Source organism: Cervus canadensis, chromosome 6, assembly GCF_019320065.1.
Source record: "Cervus canadensis isolate Bull #8, Minnesota chromosome 6, ASM1932006v1, whole genome shotgun sequence".
NCBI classification, from domain to species: Eukaryota; Metazoa; Chordata; class Mammalia; order Artiodactyla; family Cervidae; genus Cervus; species Cervus canadensis.
In genome coordinates this window covers 28,096,707-28,117,453 of record NC_057391.1, presented here as the reverse complement: position 1 = coordinate 28,117,453, position 20,747 = coordinate 28,096,707, and the positions used below count along the sequence as shown (strand labels likewise).

General features: G+C 36.4%; 1 protein-coding gene across 1 annotated transcript in view; it reads left to right on the top strand.

Moving 5' to 3' along the window:
* DPH6 (diphthamine biosynthesis 6) overlaps window positions 1-20,165 on the top strand; it is a 206,008-nt gene extending 185,843 nt beyond the window's left edge. The window contains exons 7-9 of the mRNA XM_043471408.1: window positions 8,376-8,470; window positions 17,778-17,865; window positions 19,041-20,165. Coding sequence (XP_043327343.1) covers window positions 8,376-8,470; window positions 17,778-17,865; window positions 19,041-19,094 — 237 coding nt within the window. The 3' untranslated portion in view covers window positions 19,095-20,165. The remainder of the gene's footprint in view (window positions 1-8,375; window positions 8,471-17,777; window positions 17,866-19,040) is intronic.
* The last annotated feature ends 582 nt before the right edge of the window (window positions 20,166-20,747 follow it).

Genomic DNA, 20,747 nt, shown 5'->3' with positions numbered 1-20,747 from the left:
GTCCATGGGGTCGCAGAGAGTCGGACCCGACTGAGCACACACCACATGCATAACTTGCGCTACCTCTCAACAGACTATTCATATGTTTGTATGGCCCATCTCCTTTCTCCTGTAATGTAGAAGTTCCATGAGAGTAACTACTTTATCCTTAGACAGAAAAAGAATACCTAGAGCCCAACAAACACTTACTATTTGTCAAATGACTGAATGTACAAGGGTTTCTCTATTCTTCCTACATATACACTGGATATCAAACCACACCTATGTACTCCATTTCTTACGTATGACATGTAACCTTTTTTTGTGTGTGTGTATTATTATTATTCTTTTTTCCAGTGGGTTTTGTCATACATTGATATGAATCAGCCATGGATTTACATGTATTCCGCATCCCGATCCCCCCTCCCACCTCCCTCTCCACCCGATTCCTCTGGGTCTTCCCAGTGCACCAGGCCGGAGCACTTGTCTCATGCATCCCACCTGGGCTGATGATCTGTTTCACCATAGATAGTATACATGCTGTTCTTTTGAAATATCCCACCCTCACATTCTCCCACAGAGTTCAAAAGTCTGTTCTGTATTTCTGTGTCTCTTTTTCTGTTTTGCATATAGGGTTATCGTTATCACCTTTCTAAATTCCATATATATGTGTTAGTATGCTATAATGTTCTTTATCTTTCTGGCTTACTTCACTCTGTATAATGGGCTCCAGCTTCATCCATCTCATTAGGACTGGTTCAAATGAATTCTTTTTAATGGCTGAGTAATATTCCATGGTGTATATGTACCACAGCTTCCTTATCCATTCATCTGCTGATGGGCATCTAGGTTGCTTCCATGTCCTGGCTATTATAAACAGTGCTGCGATGAATATTGGGGTGCACGTGTCTCTTTCAGATCTGGTTTCCTCAGTGTGTATGCCCAGAAGTGGGATGCTGGGTCATATGGCAGTTCTATTTCCAGTTTTTTAAGAAATCTCCACACTGTTCTCCATAGTGGCTGTACTAGTTTGCATTCCCACCAACAGTGTAAGAGGTTCCCTTTTCTCCACACCCTCTCCAGCATTTATTGCGTGTAGACTTTTGGATAGCAGCCATCCTGACTTGGCCTGTAATGGTAGCCTCATTGTGGTTTTGATTTGCATTTCTCTAATAATGAGTGATGTTGAGCATCTTTTCATGTGTTTGTTAGCCATCTGTATGTCTTCTTTGGAGAAATGTCTGTTTAGTTCTTTGGCCCATTTTTTGATGGGGTCATTTATTTTTCTGGAATTGAGCTGCAGGAGTTGCTTGTATATTTTTGAGATTAATCCTTTGTCTGTTTCTTCATTTGCTATTATTTTCTCCCAATCTGAGGGCTGTCTTTTCACCTTACTTATAGTTTCCTTTGTAGTGCAAAAGCTTTTAAGTTTCATTAGGTCCCATTGTTTAGTTTTGCTTTTATTTCCAATATTCTGGGAGGTGGGTCACAGAGGATCTTGCTGTGATTCATGTCGGAGAGTGTTTTGCCTATGTTCTCCTCTAGGAGTTTTATAGTTTCTGGTCTTACATTTAGATCTTTAATCCATTTTGAGTTTATTTTTGTGTATGGTGTTAGAAAGTGTTCTAGTTTCATTCTTTTACAAGTGGTTGACCAGTTTTCCCAGCACCACTTGTTAAAGAGGTTGTCTTTTTTCCATTGTATATCCTTGCCTCCTTTGTCAAAGATAAGGTGTCCAAAGGTTCGTGGATTTATCTCTGGGCTTCTATTCTGTTTTCCTTGTCCCTATATTGTCTTGTCTTTGTGCAGTACCATACTGTCTTGTAACTGTGGCTTTGTAGTGAGAGTCTGAAGTACAGGCAGGATTGATTCCTCAGTCATTCTTCTTTCTCAAAATTACTTTGGCTATTCGAGGTTTTTTTGTATTTCGATACAAATTATGAAATTATTTGTTCTAGTTCTGTGAAAAATACCGTTGGTAGCCTAATAGGGATTGCATTGAATCTATAGACTGCTTTGGGTAGAATAGCCATTTTGACAATATTGATTCTTCCAATCCATGAACACGGTATGTTTCTCCATCTGTTTGTGTCCTCTTTGATTTCTTTCATCAGTGTTTTACAGTTTTCTATGTATAGGTCCTTTGTTTCTTTAGGTAGATATACTCCTAAGTATTTTATTCTTTTTGTTGCAATGGTGAATGGTATTGTTTCCTTAATTTCTCTTTCTGTTTTTTCATTGTTAGTATATAGGAATGCAAGGGATTTCTGTGTGTTAATTTTATAACCTGCAACTTTACTATATTCATTGATTAGCTCTAGTAATTTTCTGGTAGAGTCTTTAGGGTTTTCTATGTAGAGGATCATGTCATCTGCAAACAGTGAGAGTTTCACTTCTTCTTTTCCTATCTGGATTCCTTTTACTTCTTTTTCTGCTCTGATTGCTGTGGCCAGAACTTCCAACACTATGTTGAATAGTAGTGGTGAGAGTGGGCACCCTTGTCTTGTTCCTGATTTCAGGGGAAATGCCTTCAATTTTTCACCATTGAGGGTGATGCTTGCTGTGGGTTTGTCATATATAGCTTTTATTATGTTGAGGTATGTTCCTTCTATTCCTGCTTTTGGGAGAGTTTTAATCATAAATGAGTGTTGAATTTTGTCAAAGGCTTTCTCTGCATCTATTGAGATAATCATATGGTTTTTATCTTTCAATTTGTTAATGTGGTGTATTACATTGATTGATTTGCGGATATTAAAGAATCCTTGCATTCCTGGAATAAAGCCCACTTGGTCATGGTGTATGATTTTTTTAATATGTTGTTGGATTCTGTTTGCTAGAATTTTGTTAAGGATTTTTGCATCTATGTTCATCAGTGATATTGGCCTGTAGTTTTCTTTTTTTGTGGCATCTTTGTCTGGTTTTGGAATTAGGGTGATGGTGGCCTCATAGAATGAGTTTGGAAGCTTACCTTCATCTGCAATTTTCTGGAAGAGTTTGAGTAAGATAGGTGTTAGCTCTTCTCTAAATTTTTGGTAGAATTCAGCTGTGAAGCCATCTGGTCCTGGGCTTTTGTTTGCTGGAAGATTTTTGATGACAGTTTCGATTTCCTTGCTTGTGATGGGTCTGTTAAGATCTTCTATTTCTTCCTGGTTCAGTTTTGGAAAGTTATACTTTTCTAAGAATTTGTCCATTTCATCAAAGTTGTCCATTTTATTGGCATAGAGCTGCTGGTAGTAGTCTCTTATGATCCTTTGTATTTCAGTGTTGTTGGTTGTTGATCTCTCCATTTTTTTCTAATATTTTGTTATTTGGTTTTTCCTCTCTTTGTTTCTTAAAATGAGTCTCTATGGTTTTTGTCAATTTTGTTTATTTTTTCAAAAAACCAGCTTTTAGCTTTGTTGATTTTTGCTATGGTCTCTTTATTTTCTTTTGCATTTATTTCTGCCCTGATTTTTAAGATTTCTTTCCTTCTGCTAACTCTGGGGTTCTTCATTTCTTCCTTCTCTAATTGCTTTAGGTGTAGAGTTAGGTTATTTATTTGGTTTTTTTCTTGTTTCTTGATGTAAGCCTGTAATGCTATGAACCTTCCCCTTAGCACTGCTTTTACAGTGTCCCATAGGTTTTGGGTTGTTGTGTTTTCATTTTCATTCATTTCTATGCATATTTTGATTTCTTTTTTGATTTCTTCTATGACTTTTTGGTTATTCAGAAGGGTGTTATTTAGCCTCCATATGTTTGAAGTTTTAACAATTTTTTTCCTGTAATTGAGATCTAATCTTACTGCACTGTGATCAGAAAAGATAACTGGAATGATTTCAATTTTTTTTGAATTTTCCAAGACCAGATTTGTGGCCCAGGATGTGATCTATTCTGGAGAAGGTTCCATGTGCACTTGAGAAAAAGGTGTAGTTGATTGTTTTGGGGTGAAATGTCCTATAGATATCAATTAGGTCTAGCTGGTCCATTGTGTCATTTAAGGTTTGTGTTTCCTTGTTAATTTTCTGTTTAGTTGATCTATCCATAGTTGTGAGTGGGGTATTAAAGTCTCCCACTATTATTGTGTTACTATTTCCTCTTTCATACTCGTTAGCATTTGCCGTACATATTGCGGTGCTCCTATGTTGGGTGCATATATATTTATAATTGTTATATCTTCTTCTTTGATTGATCCTTTGATCATTATGTAGTGTCCTTCTTTGTCTCTTTTCACATCCTTTATTTGAAAGTCTATTTTATCTGATATGAGTATTGCGACTCCTGCTTTCTTTTGGTCTCCGTTTGCATGAAATATTTTTTTCCAGCCCTTCACTTTTAGTCTGTATGTGTCTCTTGTTTTGAGGGTGGGTCTCTTGTAGACAGCATATATAGGGGTCTTGTTTTTGTATCCATTCAGCCAATCTTTGTCTTTTGGTTGGGGCATTCAACCCATTTACATTTAGGGTAATTATTGATAGGTGTGGTCCCGTTGCCATTTACTTTGTTGTTTTGGGTTCACGTTTATACAACCTTTCTGCATTTCCTGTCCAGAGAAGATCCTTTAGCATTTGTTGAAGAGCTGGTTTGGTGGTGCTGAATTCTCTCAGCTTTTGCTAATCTGTAAAGCTTTTGAATTCTCCTTCATATCTGAATGAGATCCTTGCTGGATACAGTAATCTAGGTTGTAGGTTATTCTCTTTCATTACTTTCAGTACGTCCTGCCATTCCCTTCTGGCCTGGAGTGTTTCTATTGATAGATCAGCTGTTATCCTTATGGGAATCCCTTTGTGTGTTATTTGTTGTTTTTCCCTTGCTGCTTTTAATATTTGTTCTTTGTGTTTGATCTTTGTTAGTTTGATTAATATGTGTCTTGGGGTGTTTCGCCTTGGGTTTATCCTGTTTGGGACTCTCTGGGTTTCTTGGATTTGGGTGGCTATTTCCTTCCCCATTTTAGGGAAGTTTTCAGCTATTATCTCCTCGAGTATTTTCTCATGGCCTTTCTTTTTGTTTTCTTCTTCTGGAACTCCTATGATTCGAATGTTGGGGCGTTTCACAGTGTCCCAGAGGTCCCTGAGGTTGTCCTCATTTCTTTTGATCCTTTTTTCTTTTTTCCTCTCTGCTTCATTTATTTCCACCATTTTATCTTCTACCTCACTTATCCTATCTTCTGCCTCTGTTATTCTACTCTTGGTTCCCTCCAAAGTGTTTTTGATCTCATTCATTGCATTATTCATTTTTAACTGACTCTTTTTTATTTCTTCTAGGTCTTTATTAAACAGTTCTTGAATCTTTTCAATCTTTGTTTCCAGGCTATTAATCTGTAACTCCATTTTGTTTTCAAGATTTTGGATCATTTTTATTATCATTATTCTAAATTCTTTTTCAGGTAGATTCCCTATCTCCTCCTCTTTTGTTTGACTTGGTGGGCATTTTTCATGTTCCTTTACCTGTTGGGTATTTCTTTGCCTTTTCATCTTGTTTAGATTGCTGTATCTGGAGTGGGCTTTCTGTATTCTGGAGGTCTGTGGTTCCTTTTTATTGTGGAGGATTAACCCAGTGGGTGGGGTTAGACGATTGGCTTGTCAAGATTTCCTGGTTAGGGGAGCTTGCGTCAGTGTTCTGGTGCGTGGAACTTGATTTCTTCTCTTTGGAGAGCAATGGAGTGCCCAGTAATGAGTTTTGAGATGGGTCTATGTGTTAGGTGTGTCCTTGGGCAGCCTGTATGTTGATGTTCAGGGCTATGTTCCTGCGTTGCTGGAGAATTTGCGTGGTATGTCTTGCTCTAAAACTTATTGGCTCTTGGGTGGTGGTTGGTTTCAGTGTAGGTATGGAGGCTTTTGGACGGTCACTTATTACTTAAAGTTCCATGTAGTCAGGAGTTTTCTGGTGTTCTCAGGTTTTGGGCTTAAGTCTCCTGCCTCTGGATTTCAGTTTTATTCTTCCTGTAGTCTCAGGACTTCTCCAACTATACAGCCCTCCTTTCGAAGACAATGGGCTGCTTTTCTGGGCGCCTGATGACCTCAGCTAGCGATCCGAAGTTGTTTTGCGAAGTTTGCTCTGCGTTCAGTTATTCTTTTGATGAATTTGTAGGAGAGAAAGTGGTCTCCCCGTCCTACTCCTCCGCCATCTTGGCTCCTCCCTCCTACTGTATGCTTTTGAAATGTAGGTCACTTTCTTCAGTTCACCTCTGTGGACTACCCACAAAAAATGCTCCTCTCTATGTTTCGATATTCCCTTTCCACCTAAAATGGACTACACTGCCGTCTACTGCCTGTGTATAGTCAGATGTAATGATGGTTCTCAGCTGGGGGTGACTGGGCATACCCTCTCGAGATCCCCAAGGGACATCCGCTAATCTAGAATCTTTCTTGACTTGGAATCTGTGTCCATGCTGGTCAATGAGTGGCAGAGGGGAAAGAGATTGCACATATTATTTACAGAATCAACATCACTGTTTCATCATACTGTGGTATTGAAATATAGGGTGCAATATGTTTAGTAAGCTTCAGAGACCAAGGACATTGTTTGTTTACTCCTGGAACTTTTTTATCTAGCAAAGCCTGCCCAATAATCACTATTCAGTAAATGTTTGTGGAAGAACTGACTGGATGAATATTATGGAAATATTTTATGTGAATTGAAAATACCACTGGATATATCCAAATTTTAGATTTCCTAGTGCTGGTTGGTTTAATATAGCAGCTTACATTATTTTTACTTAGGGACTAACAGAATTACTTCAGTATGATAACAGCTATGCCAACATTAATAAAAAAAAATCCAGTTATGCTTTTGTGGTAGATTACAGAAATTTTGCAAAGCTTCAATTATACATTTTCTAATAAAAAGAAGTCTGGGGTTATTAAGATATATTCCCACATAAAAAAGACTGACCATAAAGGTGAGAGTAGAAGGTTCCCTTGGCAGAAAGTCACTAGAATGAGAAGACCAGTGAAGGGAGATGAGCACAGAAGGGGTCGGGCACTAGCTGACAGAACAAGGAAACGCCCTTGAAATCCATATCCCATTATTATTCCTACATTTTTACTGCAAAGCAGACATTAATTTAATTTGGTTTACTACTGTAATCTATTCCTGTTATCTGCTCTCATAATGACCAGCTGCCCTAATTCTGCCTTGCCAGTTCCCTACTTCATGACCCACCATGGTGAAAATTTATCTACTAACTTTTTGCAAGTTCATATACTAAATGCCACCTCATTTTCTTTCCCTCACTTTTCTTGCTGTTTTGCTTTACATGTCATTCACATTACCACATCCTTAGAGGGAATAGAATTTTCATAGATCCATCCTTTCAGTCCCGAAGGGCACGTAATCGATAGATGAAATGTAATGGAGTTGGAATGGTAGCACAACTATAAAAATAACCAAATAAATAAATGTGTAATATTTATGCAGGTAAAACTGAAAACTTAGGCCACAGTCCCAGCACTGGCAGTAGCAGAGAACATCAATGGAGTCACTCTTCCTTTGGGCTATGAGGATTTGGGGCTAGGAGAGGCTATAAGCAGGAAAAGCTATGAAATTCAGAATGAAGGAGATAGAATCACAGTGATAAAGCCTTCATACAAGACCAGAAAGATTCTGTTGCACAGCCAGTGAGAGTGCTCCCCAGCTCTGATTCCAGCCTTGCACCAGCCCAATAAGAGAGGATTTTACTGTCAGTATCAGGATCATTTGAATAACAACTTCTATTTCATGCAAAGCATGGGGTTGAGGTGGGGGGGTGGTTGTTTCTGTGCTTATTGTTTTTTTTAATTTCAGGCTTAATCAGACAACATTATAAGCTATTCCAACCTTTCTTGGAGTTAGACCCTCCCAGGGCTTGTCTGTAGCATTGGAACTTCATTAGATCTTGATATTCTTAGAACTTTACTACTAATAACAGCCTTAAGCATAATAACCATGTTTATGACTTCCTTTTGTTCATAGGCCCAAGGAAAGGCCTTAGATTCCCTTGTGTTGTCTGAGAAATTTTCTAGACACATTTTTCCCCTTCCACATATAGGTAAAGGGCAGGGAAAGCGCATTTTGGCTGCATGTATTCTCATTTAGTACATAATGACTTAGTATCTCTCCTCCTTTTGAAGCTAAAGCTAGTGTCAAACTTTATAGTAATCTTTAAGCTTTTTCATTATACATAAAAATGTTGGTCCAATATATCTTTTTATAAGGATTGGGGATTATTTAAAATGCTGTGCTTTATGATAACATTTTACAAATGATTTTTAACAGTTTTTAAACAGAAATATACAGTCATTTTCCTATAGCTCACAATCTATTTTGGAATTAAAGTTTCTGACATGGATTTTTTTTAGGACAAAATAAGTTAAGTGAACATTTTTGTTATCTAAATTTTAAGTTTCCTGTTTCTTTCTCTTTTTTTTTTCTATTTTCAGCTTTCTAAGAAATATGGAGTCCATGTTTGTGGAGAAGGTGGAGAATATGAAACGTTCACTTTGGATTGCCCTCTATTTAAGAAGAAAATAATTGTGTAAGATATCATTTCGGCATTTTCTTCCCCTTCCTCAAATTTAAGTGATGGAAGCAACTTAACTTTAAGCTGGAGGCAACTTTTGTTGGGAGAAATAGAACATGTCCTCCAAGTTCACAAACACTCAATTTGTTTAATACCAGTGAAGTCGTCTGAATACCTAAATCAATACCTGACAAGACGAGGCCTTCATAGAAGCCTATAAACTTTTTAGACATTGCACTTTCGTTTACTTGCTGATTATGGCCTGCAGTAAAACTGGTACCTACACACTGACACTTTTATCCTTTCATGAAGTGTGAATTGCCTGTATTATTTATCTTTCATTACAGCTACATTTGATAAACTGCCACATCAGTAGCCTGTGGGTTCCATTAACTCCATCCTCTTTTTCCTTTTTCTTGGCTTTAATAACTTAGAATGGTTATACTAAACAGTTCTCTTCAATTATTTGGGGTTATTTTTACATATAAACTTCTTAAAAATGAATTCTGTTTGTGGTGAGTAGTGTGATTTCTTTGCCATAAATTGTTAAAAATTTGTGTAGTAAAAGACAGGGACTTTCTTCAGTTTGTTACATCATTACCCATATTCTTAATTTATATCACTCTTCTCATATGCTAAGAGAGCATTTTATTTGCTTTTCCTAAGCTCTTTAGCTTCTTGAAACGGTTGTCAGAATTATGTTTGATTTCAGAAACCTCATCTGCTAAAAGATTAGAATCTTGGATTGAATGAAAATCTTCAATGTTTTCAACACTGAAAGGTGATTTCTTTGTACATACTAATAATGAGGGAAGGAGTGTTCTAAAAAGTGAAGACAACTCGAGGTGAATTTTCTAAAAAATACCTTTATCTTGAGAAACATAGCCAAGACTTCATCCTTTGCAATATTTACCCACTCTTGCTTTTCTCATTTCTTCTGACTTCTTTCCCATTAATGATCATCAACATAACAGTGCATTTGACAAATATGTACCTATTATACCTTTTATGCCTGAAACATTCTACTGGGCACCATTGATGTTGAACATAGTTCCTGTCTCCAAAATGATGGGAGGACGACACATCTGCATAGAATTTGACACAAAATGGTAGAGAATCAGAGCCACAAGAAAAATTTCATAAATAGGAGGTATTTCTCCTAACTTCAGTGATCACAAAACAATTCATGATTGAATTGTGCATTAGGTATTGCTTCTGTGAAAAAATACTGTTTTGTTACTTAAGAAGGGCATTTCCATGCTCGGGTGAAATTGCTGTATAATGGGAAACTTACATATACTTACTTATTAATATGGGACTAACAAAATTAGGAAAAAAATAAAAAGCACAATAAGAGAAAAAAGGCCAAAGAAGAATATTCTTCCTATTTATTTGACAACTTGAGTTCCTGGGGCACCTAGAAGTCTTTATGGACAACCTAGAATTATAAGAAATGTACTGTTTTACATTACATAACCAGAAGGTTTGTTTATCATAGTAAACTTTAGACCTGAAAAATGAATCTTACGTTATCATTCTGTAGATAAGAAAACCTCAACCTAACTGAAACAATGGCACAGTGGGAGTTAGTCATGATGTTAAAGAGAGGGAAGTCGGGGGAAGCGTATTAGAACCCTCTAGTGCCAAAATGAGCTGTTCAGTTGAACTGGGTAATCATTTGTTGAGGAGAATTATGTGGGTGGAACTCTGCAGGCTGCTGCCCTGCTCTGTAGGAGTTCTTTAAGAATGGAGGGGCTAATCAGCAATACTGTATTGTGCACCCCTCAGGAACAGCGGAGGAAGTGCTAATGATATTTCTTTCTTGTCAACTAGTCGCTAATCTAAATCTGATGCTGGCAAATTCTTTGCTTTCTTTTCTTCATATGTTCTGCCTCACTTCAGCTTCACAGCTTTCTTATTTGAATTCTTTTCTCTTGATTGCCTTCCCACTTTGCCCTACTTTGCTAAATCCTTCCATTTTTAAAAACTTTGGTGGTTATTGCCCCCAGTGCCTATTTTCATAACTGAACTCTCAGAACATACAGTAGATACTAATAAATGTTGAATATCATTGAATTAATTTTACTTATTGTTTATTTTTATATATGCATATTTCACTTCTATGCATTTCTTTCTTAAGTTATACTTACAGGTTATAGTAGTTGAATGGAAAAAGAATATCACCCACTATATATAAAATCTTTCCTTCACTTTAAAATAGAAAATGTCCTTACCATACCTATCTGATAAGCACTGAATGTGATGGTGTGAGTGAACAAGCGTTGCACATTCTAAAACCATTATGTAAATTAAGTTATTTCACTTAGAGATAGTTGTCCATGTAATAAAATTAAATGATAAGTTTAAACCAGGTAACTACTTGTTAACAACTGACTATTAATCATCCTGGATCCTATAAGTTGGACTTTATTTAGGAGACAAATTTATGCTATTTCCTGTTCTATTTGATATAGTAGTGATCTTCCACAATTAGCATACAACTAGTTGATTATTAGGAGTCCCCTTTTAAATTTGTGACTCAAAATTTTATTGTTAAAAATGAGATTACATCTAACAGGAGAAAAAAATAAACTTTTTCATGTAAAATTATTTGATTATAAATGATGATTTTTTTTTAAACACAGATTAACTCTCTTGTATAATGAAGTAATTTAGACAAATGAGGTGGTTCTAGAAGTTTAGGCTTCCCATGTGGCTCAGCTGGTAAAGAATCCACCTGTAATTTGGGAGACTTGGGTTCGATCCTCGGGTTGGGAAGATCCCCTGGAGAAGGGAAAGGCTACCCACACCAGTATCCCTGGCCTGGAGAATTCCATGGTCTGTATAGTCCATGGGGTCGCAAGGAGCTGCACATGACTGAGTGACTTTCACTTTCACTTTCTATAAGTTTATTATGAGATGTATTATGAGATATATTCCAATTAACATTTTTAAAATCTTGTAGGAAAGACTAGCATACCAGTCTTTGTCTGGAAGTAATTTAGAAAAAATTTTACTAGAACATTTTACAATATACTTTTCACATCAATTATGATGTGCCTACCCACCTCTAGATACAAATTTTTAGATCAGAAAATGAGTTTCTTCCTGAGGAGCCTTGATAAAAAAAATATGGCTTAGTCTTTAAGAGAAGAAGATACTTGTAGGTCCTAAAAATAATATACCTATTTTCCTATTGTTTCTTACTTTGAAATATGTATGTATGTATATCGAAAGTAAGAATTGAAACACAAGAATATAGCCAATATTTTGGGGAAAAAAATAAAAACTAAAGTCCCAGTACTGTATTAATGAAAGTGATAATTTTCCTCTTGCTATTGATGAACACATCTTTAATGTCAGTATTTGATACAACCCCACATTTCCATTTGAACTACAATATTAATATACTGCTGCTACACAGTTGCTATGTATGGAATGGGTGGATAGATAGAAGAAACAGTGGGAAGGAAGAAGGGATGAAAAGAACTAAATTCTATGATTAAAACACTATGCACTCATTTTCCCCACTCACTCCTAGTTTCTACCTATTCAAGTCAAGACATAACTCAGCCCAGAGCATCCTAATATCACATTTAGCAGTGGGGATGAGTCAAGTACTTTCCTTATCTACTTTCTCATGTCTCTCCTATATCACTCGGGAAACTAAAATTTATGAACTAATTTTCCTTGTATTTAAATTTATATAATTATTTTTATTATGCTAGAGGTGCTATATTATGTTATTGATATATATGTGTGATTATGTTCATCTATATGTATACAAGTAATATGCATGTATGAAAATGTATATATTCATGTAAAGATAGGTAATTGAAAAATCTGTGGATTTTTGATAGTAAATATGTTTAACAAAGTTAAACTATACAGTAATTTTTTTATTCAACAAATGAGTGAATACCTGGCAATATATTCTTCTCTGAGCCAGAGGCGAAGTATGGAGGAACAGACAGACAAAGATGAACGAAACTTAGTCCCTCTTTGAAAATGAAGACAAGCACAGAAACATAATTCTAATATAGTAGATGTATTATGAAAGGGCTGTTGAGTTGCAAAGATCCCTTGGAGGAAGAAATGGCAGCCCATTCCAGTATTCTTGCCCGGAAAATCCCCTGGGATAGAAGAGCCTGGCGGGCTACAGTCCATGGGGTCACAAAGAGTCGGACACGACTGAGCAACTGAGTGTGTGTGTGCGCGCATGCACGCACACACACACACACACACACACACACACAAATGCACAATCAAAGCACAGAAAGCAGAAAACTAGCACTGTGTGAGGATGTCAGGCAAGGCTTCACAGAAATGTGAGCATAAGTGTGAGTTCATGGGGGATATATATCTATGTGTGGCTGTGTTTTAGAGAAGTAGGAACCAAGATCATGGCTGAATCTCAAGAGAAAGTATCAGTTTTTTGAAGTGAGAGGGTAAGGCCTGATCTCATACCTTGAGAGAGAGTCTGGCTCAGAGAAGAGAGACTCAGACCTGGCTCAGGTAGCTGTCCTTTTGAAATTATAACTGGGGGTAAGCCTAATGCAGCAGTGAAAGGGAATGTCAGATCCAGCTGTTTGCTACAGAGACATCTCCATTCTATAAGAGGTCGAGGCTGCACTGATTACTTGTATCAGTAGGGAAAGAGGAGGATGGTAACCAACTGGAAAGCACTTTTGCTGTAGTTCAGTTCTTAATTTGGGGGTTTCTCTGAGGATACTCCCGCAGATCCTGTTCTGGGTTTCAGAAGCCAACAGAAACCAGAGACCCTTGAAAGTTCAGTTTCAAGTGACAGTTTATGAAAGAAAAGAAGAGCAATAGTGGCTATGCTCTTTGAAGCTACAAGCTATGTATTTGATATCTATTATCTATCTTCCAGTTGATTCTGGCTTTGTATAAGAGAATGAAATTATATTAGTCAATTGTGGATGCAATAGAATCCATAAAAATCTTACTCCTCTTCATTTAGTTATGTTATATAGTATAGTTAGATATTTTCTTTGTTATATATTTCTATATATATAATTTACATATATATATATATTTCTCTGTTATATATTTTCTCTGGAAAACAATCTTGATTCAGATGTGATAATTATATCAGTTAAGTGAACCATTTGCTGCCAATCTTCTGTTTCTAGCAGGGATAACTGGCATGAGAAGGGAGGGACTGAAACCCTTTCTACTGACACATCATTGGTTTGGATTAGTCATAGTTTTGGTGTATCCATTGTCAAGGATATCAAGACCAAGCTGGCTACATCAGGCATAATTCAGGCTCAGAGTGAGTTTCCAAAGCTGGAAATGGTAACCCTGAGAAATCAAAATTTAATGTAAAAATGAGATCATATCCAGGAGTAAGAATTTGAATCTATTGATGGGCCAAGACACGACAGAGTGATCTCTGTTCAATTCCAAGGCAAACCATTCAATATCACAGTAATCCAAGTCTATGCCCTGACCAGTAATCCTGAAGAAGCTGAAGTTGAATGGTTCTATGAAGACCTACAAGAACTTCTAGAACTTATACCCAAAAAAGATGTTATTTTCATTATAGGGAAGTGGAAAGCAAAAGTAGGAAGTCAAGAAATACCTGGAGTAACAGGCAAATTTGGCCTTGCAGTACAAAATGAAGCAAGGAAAAGGCTAATAAAGTTTTGCCAAGAGAACGCACTGGTCATAGCAAACACCCTCTTCCAACAACACAAGAGAAGACTCTACACATGGACATCACCAGATGGTCAATACCAAAATCAGATTGATTATATTCTTTGCAGCCAAAGATGGAGAATTTCTATTCAGTCAGCAAAAACAAGACTGGGAGCTGACTGTGGCACAGACCATGAACTACTTATTGCCAAATTCAGACTGAAATTGAAGAAAGTAGGGAAAACCAATAGACCATTCAGGTATGACCTAAATCATATCATCCCTTAAAATTATACAGTGGAAGTGACAAATAGATTCAAGGGATTAGATCTGATAGAGTGCCTGAAGAACTTTGGATGGAAGTTCCTGACATTGTACAGGACGCAGGGATCAAGACCATCCCCAAGGGAAAGAAATGCAAAAAGGCAAAATTGTTGTCTGAGGAGGCCTTACAAATAGCTGTGAATAGAAGAGAAGCAAAAGACAAAGGAGAAAAGGAAAGATATAACCATTTGAATGCAGAGTTCCAAAGAATAGCAAAGAGAGCTAAGGAAGCCTTCTTCAAGGATCAATGCAAAGAAATAAAGGGAAAAAAAAAAGAACGGGAAGGCCTAGAGATCTCTTTAAGAAAATTAGAGATACCAAGGTAACATTTCATGCAAAGATGGGCTCAATAAAGGACAGAAATGGTATGCACCTAAGGGAAGCAGAAGATATTAAGACAAGGTGGCAAGAATACCCAGAAGAACTATACAAAAAAGATCTTCATGACCCAAGAATCACAATTGTGTGATCACCAACCTAGCGCCAGACATCTTCGAATGTGAAGTCAAGTGGGCCTTAGGAAGCATCACTATGAACAAAGCTAGTGGAGGTGATGGAATTCCAGTGGAACTATTTCAAATACTAAAAGATGATGCTGTGAAAGTGCTGCACTCAGTATGCCAACAAATTTGGGAAACTGAGCAGTAGCCACAGGACTGGAAAAGTCAGTTTTCATTCCAATCCTTAAGAAAGGCAATGCCAAAGAATGCTCAAACTACCACACAATTGAACTCATCTCACATGCTAGTAAAGTAATGCTCAAAATTCTCCAAGCGAGGCTTCAACAGTACATGATCTATGAACTTCCAGATGTTGAGGCTGATTTTAGAAAAGGCAGAGGAACCAAAGATCAAATTGCCAACATCCATTGGATCATTGAAAAAGCAAGAGAGTTCCAGAAAAACATCTACTTCTGCTTTATTGACTATGCCAAAGCCTTTGACTGTGTGGACAACAACAAACTCTGGAAAATTCTTCAAGAGATGGGATTACCAGACCACCTGACCTGCCTCTTGAGAAATCTGTATGCAGGTCAGGAAGCAACAGTTAGAACTGAACATGGACCAACCAACTGGTTCCAAATAGGAAAAGGAGTACGTCAAGGCTGTATATTGTCACCCTGCTTATTTAACTTATATGCAGAGTACATCATGAGAAATGTTGGGCTGGATGAAGCACAAGCTGGAATCAAGATTGCAGGGAGAAATATCAATAACCTCAGATAAGCAGATGTTACCACATTCATGGCAGAAAGGGAAGAACTAAAGAGCCTCTTGATGAAAGTCAAAGAGGAGAGTGAAAAAGCTGGCTTAAAACAAAACATTCAGAAAACTAAGGTCATGGCATCTGGTCCCATCACTTCATGACAAATAGATGGGGAAACAGTGGAAACAGTGAGAGACTTTATTTTCTTGGGCTCCAAAATCACTGCAGATGGTGACTGCAGCCATGAAATTAAAAGACGCTTGCTCCTTGGAAGAAAAGTTATGACCAACCTGGATAGCATATTAAAAAGCAGAGACATTACTTTGCCAACAAAGGTCCGTCTAGTCAAAGCTTAGGTTTTTCCAGTAGTTATGTATGGATGTGAGAGTTGGACTATAAAGAAAGCTGAGTGCCGAAGATTTGATGCTTTTGAACTGTGGTGTTGGAGAAGACTCTTGAGAGTCCCTTGGACTGCAAGGAGATCCAGCCAGTCCATAAAGGAAATCAGTCCTAAATATTCATTAGAAGGAATGATGCTGAAGCTGAAACTCCAATACTTTGGCCACCTGATGTGAAGAAATGACTCATTGGAAAAGACCCTGTTGCTGAGAAAGATTGAAGACAGGAGGAGAAGGGGACAACAGAGGATAAGGTGGCTGGATGGCATCACCAACTCCGTGAACATGAGTTTGTATAAACTCCAGGTTGGTGATGGATAGGGAGGCCTGGCGTGCTGCAGTCAATGGGGTCACCAAGAGTCAGACACGACTGAGCAACTGAACTAATGAGCCAAGATAGAACCAGGACAGACAAGTATGGAGTAAATAAGCAGGACAACTTAACTAGGGTTAACAAGGCAGAGAGGCAAGTGGTAAAAAGCAAGAGGTCTCCTCTTTGCTTTCTTTTTCTCCTCCTCCTGCTCATTATACAGGGAGGCATCTTTTGGTTTAGGTAGTCTGTGAAGACAGGTTATTACTTCCTTTCATGATCGCAACTCTTTAATGATTTTATTTCTGTTGTAATGTGTTACTTTTCTTTTAATGTTATAGAAGCCCATTTTAATGTAATATTTAAAGCACTAACAAGATTCATATTTGATACAAAAGGTTCATGAGTGGTATCATCAGACTGCTTTTTCTCTATCTCTGATTTTCATGTGAAAAGTAAACAGATTTTGCCCATGAAAATTTAATATACTGGATCCTAGTATTTTAAGATTTCTTCTATTGTCACTCAATAACTTTTCATTACAAACACTGATTCAAAATTATTTTATGTAAGTGGAAAAGAGGCAAAGTAAGAATCTATTTTGCTGTACCACAATGGTTAAAATGCTAACAATGTACTAGTATGAACACTGCAACTAGTTCCTGAGGCTTTAAAAAGAGATGAAAAATGTCTGCTTTTAGAATTTCAGTTAAAATACAAAAACACTGCTTCTTAATAAACAACAATAAAAATAATTAGTTATTAGAACTTCACACATAATCTTATTTATTTACATGTGCTTTACAGGGTATCTTTGATAAGTTGATTTAATTTACATGTATCCATATGGTGCCAGCAAGCAGTTCATACTATTTTACCTGAATGTGGTAATTGCTATGTCAGACATTTAATTTTAATAGCAATGATATTACAGTGTGAAGAGTTCATCTAGAGCTTAAAACCATCACCAGTACTGCTTTTGTGAAGGATAATTGAGATTTTGTGTGAAACAGTGAATGAATTACCTCTTGAAAATGAAAAGAATAATGAAGATAAAGCCCTATTGTTTAATGGTTAGCCCATACCAACCAACTTTGTGAGAATGAAATTGAATAGAGGCTTCAGGTTGTAAAACTGTTCAGAGAGCTTTGAGTGAACCTGAAAGTTGAACTCTGTGTCCTCATAAAGATGAAAAGCTTCTTTACTTATTCTTGAAAGTTTAGTTTCCTCCATCTTTTTCCCAATTAAATATTTAATTATTAAAAGTAGATGTTAATCACTAATTGTGAAGTAAATATGTATACAGTAGTATTCCAGTAGAAATAAATGAGGATTTTTGGTCTTTTCTAGTCACTAGTAGGAGTTAGTTTGCACAAAACAGATTTTGCATAGTAGATAAACTATAATTTTTATTTTATTTCAGAGATTCGTCAGAAGTAGTCACACATTCAGCTGATGCATTTGCACCTGTGGCTTACCTACGCTTTTTAGAATTGCACTTGGAGGACAAGGCAAGTAATCTAAAATTGGCAGTGATTTAAAGTGAAAATTGGGATATATGCATTATCTCTATATATGTAATTCCATAGCAACAAATCAAAGGTAAAAAATTATTTTTTTCAGATCCTCAGTCAATAACTAAGAATTTTTCAAATGTTTATGGTTTTGAGAGCTCTATATGATATAAAAGATATTACATTTCTGAAGAGTTTGTAGTTCATCTGAAAAGGGATCATATATACATTAATCAAGGAGAAGATAGGACAATGTATAACCAAATATCAAATCCTCTAGTAAATTAAGAGTTAGGTTGTTGAGCATTAGCTGTAGGGGAAAGGTTTGAGGATAAGTTGAATGCTTATACAAAATTTAAGAGGAGTATGAGAAATTAAAGCTGTTCCAAAAATAAACAAGAGAACAGACGTACAAATAAAAGATGGAAAATTCAGCAAAAAATATGATAAAGAGTTTTATTTTAAATATACTGTCAAGATACAGCAGAAAGTTTATTTTTAAATGTTTTGTAAAGTAGTTAAGATCTAGATTAGACCCTTTGATTAAAAGTTCTGCTCCTTAAGACATAAAGGATTGGGAAAAGGTTTTTGCATCTTTTGTGTTTTATCACCACGTCTTGATGCACACCCAGAGATTTATATATATAATAGATAATCTGAAGAATCAAGAGACTCAATGATCAGCAAAGGAAGGAGAAAAATGGGAACCCCAGAAATCTCTTAATCAGGAGGAGTTTCCAAAAGTAGAGAATGATATTTGCTGTCATTTCTCCAGAAAAATTAAGATAGGGTTGAAAATAGATCGTTGAATTGGGCTGGAAGGAGGCTATTTCAGTGACCTTTTACCCGAAAGCTGGTAACCCTGAAGACAATGAAGCTAAACTATCCAGGTTTCTTTCAGATCCACTGAAAGAAGCTTCTTATTTCTAGGTCTCTGCTACTTTTGCTGCCATGTGCACACACACAAAAAACAAACCCACCAAATTCTGGTTTAGATACGTTGGCCGTTAAACGTTCAGCTCTACCTAAATAGCTCATTATTCACACTGTTTGGGTATTTCGTTAGTCTTTACTGACCATTTTCCCTCTTTGGGAAAAGAATGTTACTTCTTTGAGGTACAATACTCATTGACACTGAATAAATATGGTGTATTTCCTTTGTTTTTTTTTAGGTGTCCCCAGTACCTGACAACTGCAGAACATCTAATTATATACATAACTCTTGAAAAACATTTTTGTTACTAACCTGCTATTTCTATGTAATTTAAAAAATTACATAGCATTGTCTTAATTATTTTGTACCACTTTTTCCTCATTACCCTTTTTTTTAACTCTTAGAAATATTTACATTATCAGAAATTAATAGAACCATTGATTGGTTAACACATCCTGTGCATCATCTCTGGTAACTTTTTCTTTTCCCCTTTACTTCATCTGCAGTCCTCACTTTGTAACATTTCTTTGCCTTCGTCACCCTAGTTTATTTTCTTTTTCTTGTTCCTGCTCTCATCTCAGCCAATGATACCATGATGCAAAGGCATTTGAAAATGAAGATGAAAAGGCAATCACTATATTTAGTTAATCACATTTACTGGGTGTCATCATTTTTGTTCATAATATATTCATTGTTTCAACATTACAGGACAATCAGGAAGAACACCATTAGCTCTTAGTGGTTAATTTGTAACTGATTAAAAACACACAATTTTTCAGTATTACCTATGTTGACTTCAGGCTGTTTTTTGAATTCACAGAAAAATTGAGCAGAAAGCACAGAGAGTCCCCACACATGCACAGTGCCCCCCAACTATCAACATCCCACACCACAACAGTACATTTGTTACAATCAAGGGATTTACACTGACACATCATTATCACCCTAAGTCCATAGACAATCAACTCGGTATTGTACGTTCTGTGGATGACATGTATCCATCATTATACATGTCATACAGAGTATGTCCACTGCCCTAAAAATCATCTGTGCTCCACCTTTCATCACTTACTTCCTCCATCCCCTGGCAACCACTGATCTTTTCATTATCTCCGTAGTTTTGCTTTTTCCAGAAGGTCATATAGTTAGAATAATACAGTATGTTGCCATTTTTAGATTGGCTTCTTTCCCTTAGTAATATACATTTAAGGTTTCTGTGTGTCTTTCATAAGTTTTTAAATGCTTAATAGTATTCCATTGTCTGGACATACCATGATTTATTTACCCATTCACCTACTTAAGAACATATTGGTTGCATCCAAGTTTTGGCAATTTTGAATAAAACTACTATAAAACACCCATATGCAAGTTTTTGTATGGACATAACTTGTCGACTCTTTGAGGTACAATGCCAAGAAACATGATTGCTGGATTATGTGATAAAAGTATATTTAATTTCACAAGAAGCTATCCAACTGTCTTCCAAAGTGTCTGTACCATTTTGCATTCCCACCAGCAGTGAATGAGATTCACTATTCTCTATTCCTATTCCCTCTGTTCACTATTTGCATTCCTCTGCATCCTTGTCAGCTTTTGATATTGTCAGTGTTTTGGACTTTTGTCATTTTAATAGGTGTGTAATAGTATCTCATTGCTGTTTTAATTTGAATTTCCCTGATGACATATGATGTGAAACATCTTTTCATATATTTTATTTGCTATCTCTATATTATATTTAGTGAGATATCTGCTCAGACCTTCTGCCCATTTTTTATTTGAACTCTGTTTTCTTATTATTGAGATTTAAGAATTTTCTGTATGTTTTGGAAATAGTTCTTTATCAGCTATGTCTTTTGCAAATATTTTCTTGCAGTGTATGGCTTGTCTTCTCATTCTTTGCCAGTAACTTTGCCAAAGCAGACATTTTTAGTTTTAACGAAGACCA